General features: G+C 34.8%; 1 protein-coding gene across 6 annotated transcripts in view; it reads right to left on the reverse strand.

The window, feature by feature from the left end:
* Nucleotides 1-12,841, reverse strand: part of DMD (dystrophin) — a 2,476,968-nt gene that overhangs the window by 571,903 nt on the left and 1,892,224 nt on the right. For all 6 annotated transcript variants that reach the window (XM_059910880.1, XM_059910875.1, XM_059910877.1 and 3 more), the window contains one exon: nucleotides 6,875-7,086. In XM_059910880.1, the coding sequence (XP_059766863.1) occupies nucleotides 6,875-7,086 (212 nt within the window). The remainder of the gene's footprint in view (nucleotides 1-6,874; nucleotides 7,087-12,841) is intronic.

A 12,841-nucleotide genomic window follows, 5' to 3' on the forward strand; every position in this document is an offset into this window, starting at 1 on the left:
CTATTCAGTATGATGTTAGCTGTGGCTTTGTCATAAATGGCCTTTATTATGTTGAGATATGTTCCCTCTATACTCACTTTGTTGAGAGTTTGTTTTGTTTGTTTTTATCATGAACAGATGTTGAATTTTGTCAAATGCTTTTCTGCATCTACTGAGGTGATCATGTGTTTTTTTATCTTTCCTTTTGTTAATGTGGTATATTATATTGATTTGCAAATACTGAACCATCCTTAATCCAACTTGATCATGATGTATGATCCTTTTTATACATTATTGGATTAGGTTTGCTAATATTTTGTTGAGGTTTTTGCATTTATATTCATCAAAGATATTGGCCTATAATTTTCATTTCTTTTTTTTTTTTTTGTAGTGTCTTTGTCTGGTTTTCATACTAGGGTAATGGTAGCCTCATAGAATGAATTTTGGAGTGTTCTGTCCTCTTCAACTTTTTGGAATAGCTTGAGGATAGGTTTAAGTTCTTTATATGTTTGGTAGAATTCTCCTGTGAAGCTGTCTGGTCCTGGACTATTCTTTGCTGAGAGGTTTTTTTTTAACTAGAAAATCAATTTCACTACTAGTGATTGGTCTGTTCAAATTGGCTGTTTCTTCTTGATTCAGTCTTGGCAGGTTGTATGTTTCTAGAAAATTGTCCATTTTCTTCTAGGTTGTCCAATTTGTTGGTGTATAACTGTTCATAGTATTCTCTTAAGATTTTTTGTATCTCTCTAGTATTGGTTGTTATTTCTCTTCTTTCATTTCTTATTTTGTTCATTTGAGTCTTCTCTCTTTTCTTCTTGGTGAGCCTGGCTAAAAGTTTATCAATTTTGTTTATCTTTTCAAAAAACCAGCTCTTGGTTTCATTGATCTTTTCTATTTTTTTGTTTTGTTTTGTTTCTATTTTATTTATTTCCTCTCCTATATTTATTATTTCCTTCATTCTGTGGACTTTGGGCTTTGTTTGTTCTTTTTCTAATTCCTTTAGGTGGTATGTTAGGTTGCTTATTTGAGATTTTTCTGTTTTCTTGAGGAAGGCCTGCATCATTATAAACTTCCCTCTTAGAACGGCTTTTGCTGCATCCCATAGATTTTGGAGTTTTGTGTTTCCATTTTCCTTTGTCTTGAGGTATTTTCTGATTTTCCCTTTAATTTCTTCATTGACCCATTACATTTTTAGTAGCCTATTGTTTAGTCTCCACATGTTTGTTCCTTTCTCATTTTTCTTTCTGTAATTGATTTCTAGTTTCATACTGTTGTGGTCAGAAAACATGCTCAATACAAGTTCTATTCTCTTTCTCTGGTAGCTGTAAGACTATTAATTTTTAAGGCTACTGTGTAGCTGGGAGAAACTGATGGGAATAGGCCAAGTTAAAAAGTCTCAAACCCTGCTGTTCTTAGTGAAGTTCAGTAATTTACATATTGTTGCCAACCTCTGGTTAATTTCCAGAGTTTAGAAAAGGCAATTTTAACAACTTTGCAATTTGCTGCTTTTATGGAGGAGTGGATTTACAGAGTTGCCACATTATATTTTCAAGCATGGAATAAGTTAAAGTGTGAAAAGGAAATAAGGCAAAATATGGTGCAATCAGAGCATAATGCTATCCAAGTCTTCGTGACTCTGCATTAAATATTTATATACTATAGCAGTACCTGGAAAACCACCCATTATTTTTCCTGTGCTCTATCAGTGATGTAGGAAGCACTCTGTTTGTGTGCTTTGAGAAATTTAATAGCTTCATACATACTTTGGGAGGAAAAGGACTATCAGGTTATTGATTCTTTCTTCTTAATCATGTGGGATCTTTAGGGGAGAACAAAAGGGAATAAAGAAACTACATGAAAAAATGGCAGGTCCTAGGAAGAAGTTTTCTGATAATGTTTTTCATTACTGTATCAGAAATCCAAACCTCAAACTACCAGGGTGGGTCAATTTGCTGATTTAATTTTGTGCTCATCCAAAAAGTAAATAAAATGTGTGAAAGGAGAATTTAGCTTCCATTACTGTATATATCTTTTTGGTAGATAAGGATACTATCTAATGCCACCCATCCCCTCAAATAATGAAAACGACAAGGCTCTACTTCCATATTTGAAAAAAAAAGTTCTCTCTGATTAGTTTCTTTCCTGGTAAAATAATTTGCAATCCTCAAATAGCTATCAGATTTACTACATATAACAAGTTCAACTTTTAAAATTAATTACATGATTACAGTGTATCTACATTTCAAGTTCCCTAAAGAATGTCTTCAAAACACATATTTTGCAGCCTTGGAAATCTTTATTTAATAATTTGATAAATTATTGTGTTTCTCACCTCAGATAATTTTAAGTATTATATAGCTAAATCAGCTAGGCTCAAATAAGATTTCACTTCTCTATTGAATTCATGTACTCTTAGCTCAGCCAAGCACAAAACAGCTAATGCCGTCACGTTTGAAAAGCTTTTATGCTGAATTTGACATAAAAGCAATCACAAGAGAGACAAAAAAGGAATTTCTCTCTCAAAAGCTGAAAGGGGAAAAAAATAAATGAAAATTCTGAGCCTGGATAAATCTCTCTTGACACTGGAAAAGAAAGTTTAAAATCATCAAGAAATAATTTTTCCAAAGAATCCACTGCCAAGTTTGGACCAATCTTAATAGCCTGGGAAACAGGTTGTGAAATAAACCAAGATTCTGCCAAATAAAAGAAATCCCATGATGACCATTGCTGGCAGTTTTAGGTGCCAAAGGCATACCATCTTACCTCTTATGAAAGTTAAATGGTATCATCTCTCATAGGATTCTGCCATAGCCTTTTGGCAGACATTTTGATTAGGATGGAAATCCTGTATGATTTCCCCTAATATTTGTCTTTCTATCTCAGAAGAGCATTATTGTTTTACTAGGGCCATGTAGAAGAGCAAATGAAGTCATGCACTTAACAAAATCAGCTACTTACTCATCTTATGTTTTTGTTTCCAAAAAATTAAGGGTTATATAGGAAAGAAAGAAACTAAACATACATTATGGGCATCATTTAATGATCTACTCATTAATTATTGACACGATGGGCTATCTACAGTCTATTCTTTTGCCAAATACTTACTGTTGCTATCTCCTTCCACCTTGTCTATGCTTTCAAGATGGACTTTTCCCAGATGCCATCTCAGATTTGAGTTCTACTTTGTGAAGGGGCTGTTGTTATTCCAATGTTTTCTCCACTATTTTTTGTAACCAAGAGTGGAGGTTTTCTAAATGTCTAATTAGTAGGGAAATGGTGAAAGATGGAACTTAATGAAATATTATAATTAAAAATGATAATTGTTAAAAGTTATGTAGCAACATATATATTTATATAATACTAACTTTAAAATCAGAATTCAAAATTTTATCTACATTATGAAGACAATTAAAAATATGTAGATAAGAAATGGAAGACAGGGGAATTCCCTGGCAGTCCAGTGGTTAGGGCTCCATGCTCTCATTGCTGAGGGCCTGGGTTCAATCCCTCGTTGGGGAACTAAGATCCCTTAAGCCGTGTGGTGTGGCCAAAAAAAAAGAAATGGAAGAGATTATAGACAGAGGTTAGCAATTATGAATCATGAAAATATCAGAATTATGAGTGATTTTTTTCTTTAGCTCAGGTATAGTGACTGGTTTAAGTTTTCAAAGAGTGTAACGGTGCTGGTGGTTGGCTTTGAAACCATTTCACTGTGACAGTGAGGGCAGTCATCAGCGATGCTGCTCCAAAGGAGGCTGGCTGCTGTAATCACAGCTCTCCAACTCTACAGAGACAGCCTGATGACTGCCTCACGAGGCTCACCAGCTCTCTTGTTAACCCTAGACACACAGACTAAGAAAGAATTCATGGAGCAAGGAGATCCTGGTCAAATTAACCATTGCCTATTACGTCTATTTTCACACTTTCTTCCTCAAAGAAAACTGTAAGTGATAAGCCAGCTAATATCACTCAGGAATGATAACACATTAGACATAAAGGCAGTCCTCCACTTTATAAGGCTCCCTGACTTTTATAAGAATTAAACATTGTAGTTTCATTGAAAATGGAATACAATTTGCAATTATTTTTTTAGTTTTTCACAGTAAAACAAAATATGAAAACTTCTCCCTGGTATACTGTTTTACTGCTTTCATTTTCCACCTGTTGGCTCATCAGTAATATAATCTTATTTGTCAGTTCACAACTACAATGGTCTCCCTTTCTGTTCCTCACGGTGTTTTCTTGATTTGTTTTAGCCACACAGACAATGGGTTAAGGAGGAAATCTGTGAGGTCATTTACAAAAGAGGGAGGAGATATGGGGATATACGTATATGTATAGCTGATTCACTTTGTTATAAAGCAGAAACTAACACACCATTGTAAAGCAATTATACTCCAATAAAGATGTTAAAAAAAAAGTAATTGCTATGCATTCGTATCCCAACTCTGCTGCTTTCAAAGAGGAGTTACTGAACTTCTCTAGGCTTTCAATTTACTTATCTGTAAACAGGGAACAATAATAGTACTTTTCATGGAAAGTTTTTGGGAGGATGAAATAAGCCAATATATGTGAAGTGGTTAGCACAGTTTTTGACAAAGAGCCAAGTACTCATTAAATGTTAGTATTAGGGTTAGTATTACTTTTAGTTTTAGCATATGTCATTTGGGAAATGGACAGGAAAATTACAGCTTTAGTCTTCTTTATTTATGTTAGGAACTTACACTGAAGTTACAGCAATATATATCATTAAATTCCTAACATATAACACAAACAAAAACATAAGTTTCCAAAGATAATGGCTGAGCCATTTTTAAGATGCAGTTTTAGATGGACTATTCAAAAGCAAATTTTTATTTCAAAAGTTTGACAAGGATAGCAATTATAATACAATCTTGTCTTTGTTTTAGGTGTCCAAAACACCTTACATATTTTGATGAAAAAATTGTTTTGTTTTCTCCTTTCATATTTTCTTTTGCAACTCTTTCTGTCTCTTATTTAAAGCTCCTTGCTTTTCCAAAAGCTATTAAACCCAAATCATTCTTGCCATCACTTTAGGATTCTTGTATGTTTTAAGAGTATTTCTCAATTGCCAAATTTCAGAGTCTTCTTGCCCTGATCAACTCTGTCTCTATATGCCTCTCATCTCTCCTTTCCCTCATCTATCTCAAGGGTCCAATCCAAATTCTTTTTCCCTGGTAATTCCTCCTGACCAGTTAACCACTTTGTTCCGTGATCCTCTAGATTCATAGAACCCTAAATTTTTGAGAGGAAAAAAGAAATAGCATAACATACTGAGTACGTGATGGATAAGACCAGAACCCTCAAGAATAACCACATGGATTCTATGTTTCACATAGTCAAGTGAAAAATTGGAAAACCCATCATTCGAAATTCCTAATTCATCTATGCTCATCAAAGGGAGAAAATCTTAGTGGTAAAAAGTATCTTGTGAAAGAGAGAATTTTTATTCATCTAGATGTTGCCTCCAACAAAGGTACTGATAAGTTTGTAAAATCCTATGTGGCGTTCTAACATTCTTGTCATATAAATAAAAATCCTGTCCTCATTGCTGTTCAGATCCTTTGGAAAACTAGCTATGACAAGGACTAGCTAAAAGCTCACTAGTTCATTATTCCCATTCATTCTTCCTGAAATTAAATTGGGAACAAGTTCTGGTCAATGGGTTTTGGGTGGAAGTGACGTCCACAACCTCGAGGCCTGGCCATAAAACCCCATGTCTTGACCACATTCTCTCTTACTCTTCTGTGGTGACTTTGGGCAGCCATGATTTTAAAATTATAGTTTGATAAAATTAGAAAAGTTTGGACCCCCAAGTCACCATGTAGGGGAGAGCTCCCAAGAAGGGTTCTTTGACCTCTATTGAACTATGACACAACCAAGGAATTAATCACCATTGTATTCAGCTACTGAGATTTCAGGGTTTATTTTTCAAATAAACCTAGTGTAAATAAATATGCTGTGTGGCTTAGCATAGTCTAAACAATGATTAATTTAGAAATGGGAGCCATTCCATGCAAGAAAACTTTATGGCTTTTTTCTCAGATGACATAGGTAATTTGAGATTCAAATACTTGTTTAGCAGAAGGCCTTTTCCTACCAGAAAAAAACCCTAGAGAGTGTTTTCATCAATGTGATCAAGTTCTCACTATGTCACTTCTCTGCTTAAAATCCTCTAAGGACTACCCATTGTTTAGCATTTAAGGTCTTTCCAAACTGACCTATAAATATGAGGTTTGAAAGGATTCAATATTTATAAAGTACCATGCATGGTGCTTGATAAGACATAGTCAAACAAATTTTATTTCCTTTCCTTTTTCTGTTTCATTTATCCTGAAGAGTTCTAGATTATTAAGTGGAAAAATATATGATGAAGTTTGGGGCGTGGGAGAGGGAGAAGAAGAAAAGGAAGAGAAAGAAGGGAAGTTGGGCTGGAGGTCAGAAAATGGGAGGAGAAAGTGAGAGTACACCTTATCCCTACCTTATTCTCATACCCACCCTTCCCTTCTCCATTCACTGCCCTCAAAAAAAGTAGGAAGGAGTAAACCTGTTACTTTTTCTAAGAAGGAATTAAGTCCATCTGATTGACTTCATGATACTACAGAAGTACGTGCAACAATTCTGAAGTGATCTTAAAAGATGATGCAGTGTGAAAACCAGAGCATTGTACCTAATTTATTAAACAAAATTAATTTTAACATTGATATTAACCATCAATTTTCCTCTAATCTCTACTTTACTTTGACTGCGAAGACTACTGTTCATTTCAGCTTGTTTTCTTTTAATAAATTAACATTAAAAATCATTAGATTTTAATCCATGGTATAATTTTATCCAGTGTATTTTATTTTAAGAACATATCTTTGATACTAACCTTGGTTTCTGTGATTTTCCTTTGGATTGCATCCATTGTGTAGGGACCCTCCTTCCATGACTCAAGCTTGGCTCTGGCCTGCCCCAAGACCTGCTGAGCTTCTTCCTTAGCTTCCAGCCATTGTGTTGAATCTTTTAACATTTCATTCAACTGTTCCCTCCGGTTCTGAAGGTGTTCCTGTACTTCATCCCACTGACTCTGAATTCTTTCAACTGGAAAAGAAGGAAAAATGAATATATGGGAGTAAATGCTAGTCTGGAGGAGACATTTGAAATTTAACATCCAAATATTATCTCACATTTTATATTACTTATAAAAGAAATTGCAAGAGGGAAGAGATATGGGAACATATGTATATGTATAACTGATTCACTTTGTTATAAAGCAGAAACTAACACACCATTGTAAAGCAATTATACTTCAATAAAGATGTTTAAAAAAAAAAAGAAAACTAATTGAAAAAAATTTAAGTACAAGCAAAAAAAAAAAAAAAAAAAGAAATTGTTCATTGTGTTACAGCTAGGATGATGGACAATGGAACTTCTTACTTTTTTCAAAGGTAAACATAAGTTTTTGTTAAATCAACTTCCTGAAGGTGATCTAGAACATCAATAGTACATGTGAAAATTTAACTGTGTCTATTCCTTTTTTTTTTTAGTTTTAAAAGCAGGATAAAACATTTATTAACATAGTATATTAACACAGTTGTATAACTGAATGCAAGATCTTTTCACATAATATCCCCTAAAGCATCTCAAGCACTACATGTCTAAAACAGAACCTATAGAAAAGGAACTATTTCTTTCTAAAAAAAAAAAAAGAGCCTGTTACTTATTTTCTCTTCCTCAGTCACTGTGCCAACATGTTGACTAAGCTGATTTTTCTCATTTCCTAACTGTGCAAATGTCATACCATTTACTCAGCCCCAAGTAGGACATATCTAAATCATATGCCTTCTTCTCCTTTTCATCCACACAAACAAGTTCCCCTGAATCTAACTTTTCAAGCTCTTCCTAGTGCTGTAGTTCACACCTTAATTTCCATTTTTATCTAGGATGTTGCTACAATCTTCAAACTACTCTTTTTTTTTGAATTGTAGAAGTTTATTTATTTTTTTATAGAGCAGGTTCTTATCCATTTTATATATATTAGTGTATATATGTCAATCCCAATCTCCCAATTCATCACACCACCACGTGCTTCCCCACCACTTCCCCCCTTGGTGTCCATACGTTTGTTCTCTACATCTGTGTCTCTATTTCTGCCCTGCAAACCGATTCAGCTGTACCATTTTTCTAGGTTCCACATATATGCATTAATATACGATATTTGTTTTTCTCTTTCTGACTTACTTCACTCTGTATGATAGTCTCTACATACATCCACGACTCTACAAATGACCCAATTTCATTCCTTTTTATGGCTGAGTAATATTCCATTGTATATATGTACCACATCTTCTTTATCCATTCGTCTCTCAATGGGCATTTAGGTTGCTTCCATGACCTGGCTATTGTAAACAGTGCTGTAATGAACATTGGGGTGCATGTGTCTTCTTGAATTACGTTTTTTTCTGGGTATATACCCAGCAGTGGGATTGCTGGGTCATATGGTAATTCTATTTTTAGTTTTTTAAGGAACCTCCATACTGTTCTCCATAGTGGCTGTATCAATTTACATTCCCACCAACAGTGCAAGAGGTTTCCCTTTTCTCCACACCCTCTCCAGCATTTGTTGTTTGTAGATTTTCTGATGATGCCCATTCGAACTGGTGTGAGGTGATACCTCATTGTAGTTTTGATTTGCATTTCTCTAATAATTAGTGATGTTGAGCAGCTTTTCATGTGCTTCTTGGTCATCTGTATGTTTTCTTTGGAGAAATGTCTATTTAGCTCTTCTGCCCACTTTTGGATTGGGTTATTTGTTTTTTTAATATTGAGCTGCATGAGCTGTTTACATATTTTGGAGATTAATCCTTTGTCCGTTGATTCATTTGCAAATATATTCTCCCATTCTGAGGGTTGTCTTTTCGTCTTGTTTGTAGTTTCCTTTGCTTTGCAAAAGCTTTGAAGTTTCATTAGGTCCCATTTGTTTATTTTTGTTTTTATTTCCATTACTCTATGAGGTGGATCAAAAAAGATCTTGCTGTGATTTATGTCAAAGAATGTTCTTCCTATGTTTTCCTCTAAGAGTATTAGAGTGTCCAGTCTTACATTTAGCTTTCTAATACATTTTGAGCTTATTTTTTTGTGTACGGTGTTAGGGAGTGTTCTAATTTCATTCTTTTAAATGTAGCGGTCCAGTTTTCCCAGCACCACTTACTGAAGAGGATGTCTTTTCTCCATTATATATTCTTGCCTCCTTTGTCATAGATTAGTTGACCATAGGTATATCGGTTTATCTCTGGGCTTTCTATCCTGTTCCAATGATCTATATTTCTGTTTCTGTGCCAGTACCATATTGTCTTGATTACTGTAGCTTTGTAGTATAGCCTTAAGTCAGGCAGTCTGATTCCTCCAATTCTGTTTTTTTCCCCTCAAGACTGCTTTGGCTATTCAGGGTCTTTTGTGTCTCCATACAAATTTTAAGTTTTGTTCTAGTTCTGTAAAAAATGCCATTGGTAATTTGACAGGGATTGCACTGAATCTGTAGATTGCTTTGGGTAGTATAGTCATTTTCACAATATTGATTCTTCCAATCCCAGAACATGGTATATCTCTCCATCTGTTTGTATCATCTTTAATTTCTTTCATCAGTGTCTTATAGTTTTCTGCATACAGGTCTTTTGTCTCCCTATGTAGGTTTGTTCCTAGATATTTTATTCTTTTTGTTGCAATGGTAAAAGGGAGTGTTTCCTTAATTTCTCTTTCAGAATTTTTATAATTATTGTATAGGAATGCAAGAGATTTCTGTGCATTAATTTTGTATCCTGCAACTTTACCAAATTCATTGATTAGCTCTAGTAGTTTTCTGGTGGCATCTTTACCATTCTCTATGTATAGTATCATGTCATCTGCAAACAGTGACAGTTTTACTTCTTCTTTTCCAATTTGTATTCCTTTTATTTCTTTTTCTTCTCTGATTGCCATGGCTAGGACTTCCAAAACTATGTTGAATAATAGTGGTGAGAGTGGACATTCTTGTCTTGTTCCTGATCTTAGAGGAAATGCTTTCAGTTTTTCACCATTGAGAATGATGTTTGCTGTGGGTTTGTCATATATGGCCTTTATTATGTTGAGGTAGGTTCCCTCTCTGCCCACTTTCTGGAGAGTTTTTATCATAAATGGGTGTTGAATTTTGTCAAAAGCTTTTTCTGCATCTATTGAGATGATCATATGGTGTTTATTCTTCAATCTGCTAATATGGTGTATCACATTGATTGATTTGCATATATTGAAGAATCCTTGCATCCCTGGGATAAATCCCACTTGATCGTGGTGTATGATCCTTTTAATGTGTTGTTGGATTCTGTTTGCTAGTAATTTGTTGAGGATTTTTGCATCTATATTCATCAGTAATATTGGCCTGTAATTTTCTTTTTTTGTAGTGTCTTTGTCTGGTTTTGGTATCAGGGTGATGGTGGCCTCATAGAATGAGTTTGGGAGTGTTCCTTCCTCTGCAATTTTTTGGAAGAGTTTGAGAAGGGTGGGTGTTAGCTCTTCTCTAAATGTTCGACAGAATTCACCTGTGAAGCCATCTGGTGCTGGACTTTTGTTTGTTGGAAGATTTTTAATCACAGTTTCAATTTCATTACTTGTGATTGGCCAGTTCATATTTTCTATTTCTTCCTGGTTCAGTCTTGGAAGGTTATACCTTTCTAAGAATTTGTCCATTTCTTCCAGGTTGTCCATTTTATTGGCATAAAGTTGCTTGTAGTAGTCTCTTAGGATGCTTTGTATTTCTGCAGTGTCTGTTGTAACTTCTCCTTTTTCATTTCTAACTTTATTGATTTGAGTCCTCTCCCTCTTTTTCTTGATGAGTCTGGCTAATGGTTTATCAATTTTGGTTATCTTGGCAAAGAACCAGCTTTTAGTTTTATTGATCTTTGCTATTGTTTTCTTTGTTTCTGTTTCATTTATTTCTGTTCTGATCTTTATGATTTCCTTCCTTCTACTAACTTTGGGTTTTGTTTGTTCTTCTTTCTCTAGTTCCTTTAGGTGTAAGGTTAGATTGTTTATTTGAGATTTTTCTTGTTTCTTGAGGTAGGCTTGTATTGCTATAAACTTCCCTCTCAGAACTGCTTTTGCTGCATCCCATAGGTTTTGGATCATTGTGTTTTCATTGTCATTTGTCTCTAGGTATTTTTTGATTCCCTCTTTGATTTCTTCCGTGATATCTTGGTTACTTAGTAACATATTGTTTAGCCTCCAGGTGTTTGTGTTTTTTACGTTTTTTTCCCAGTAATTCATTTCTAATCTCATAGCGCTGTGGTCAGAAAAGACGCTTGATATGATTTCAATTTTCTTAAATTTACTGTGGCTTGATTTGTGACCCAAGATGTGATCTATCCTGGAGAATGTTCCGTGCACACTTGAGAAGAAAATGTAATCTGCTGTTTTTGGATGGAATATGCTATAAATATCAATTAAATCTATCTGGTCTATTGTGTCATTTAAAGCATCTGTTTCCTTATTTATGTTCATTTTGGATGATCTGTCCATTGGTGTAAGTGAGGTGTTAAAGTCCCCCACTATTATTGTGTTACTGTCGATTTCCTCTTTTATAGCTGTTAGCAGTTGCCTTATGTATTGAGGTGCTCCTATGTTGGGTGCATATATAATTGTTATATCTTCTTTTTGGATTGATCCCTTTATCATTATGTAGTGACCTTCCTTGTCTCTTGTAACATTCTTTATTTTAAAGTCTATTTTATCTGATATGAGTATTGCTACTCCAGCTTTCTTTTGATTTCCATTTGCAGGGAGTATCTTTTTCCATCCCCTCACTTTCAGTCTGTATGTGTTCCTAGGTCTGAAGTGGTTCTCTTGTAGACAGCATATATATGTGTGTTGGTTTTGTATCCATTCAGCAAGCCTGTGTCTTTTGGTTGGAGCATTTAACCCATTCACGTTTAAGGTAATTATCCATATGTATGTTTCTATTACCATTTTCTTAATTGTATTGGGTTTGTTTTTGTAGGTCCTTTTCTTCTCTTGTGTTTCTCACTTAGAGAAGTTCCTTTAGCATTTGTTGTAGAGCTGGTTTGGTGGTGCTGAATTCTCTTAGCTTTTGCTTGCCTGTAAAGCTTTTGATTTCTCCATCGAATCTGAATGAGATCCATGCTGGGTAGAGTAATCTTGGTTGTAGGTTCTTCCCTTTCATCACTTTTAATATATCATGCCACTCCTTTCTGGCTTGTGGAGCTTCTGCTGAGAAATCAGCTGTTAACCTTATGGGAGTTCCCTTGTATGTTATTTGTCGTTTTTCCCTTGTTGCTTTCAATAATTTTTCTGTGTCTTTAATTTCTGTCAGTTTGATTACTATGTGTCTCCGTGTGTTTCTCTTTGGGTTTATCCTGTATGGGACTCTCTTCACTTCCTGGACTTGGGTGGCTATTTCCTTTCCCATGTTAGGGAAGTTTTCGACTGTAATCTCTTCAAATATTTTCTCTGGTCCTTTCTCTCTCTCTTCTCCTTCTGGGACCCCTATAACGTGAATGTTGTTGTGTTTAATGTTGTCCCAGAGCTCTCTTAGGCTGTCTTCATTTCTTTTCATTCGTTTTTCTTTATTCTGTTCTGTGGCAGTAAATTCCACCATTCTGTCTTCCAGGTCACTTACCCGTTCTTCTGCCTCAGTTATTCTCCTATTGATTCCTTCTAGTGTATTTTTCATTCCAGTTATTGTATTGTTCATTTGTATTTGTTCTTTAATTCTTCTAGGTGTTTGTTCTTTAATTGTTCTAGGTGTTTGTAAAACATTTCTTGTATCTTCTCGATCTTTGCCTCCATTCTTTTTCTGAGGTCCTGG

The sequence above is a fragment of the Balaenoptera ricei genome, chromosome X, assembly GCF_028023285.1.
Source record: "Balaenoptera ricei isolate mBalRic1 chromosome X, mBalRic1.hap2, whole genome shotgun sequence".
Taxonomy (NCBI): Eukaryota; Metazoa; Chordata; class Mammalia; order Artiodactyla; family Balaenopteridae; genus Balaenoptera; species Balaenoptera ricei.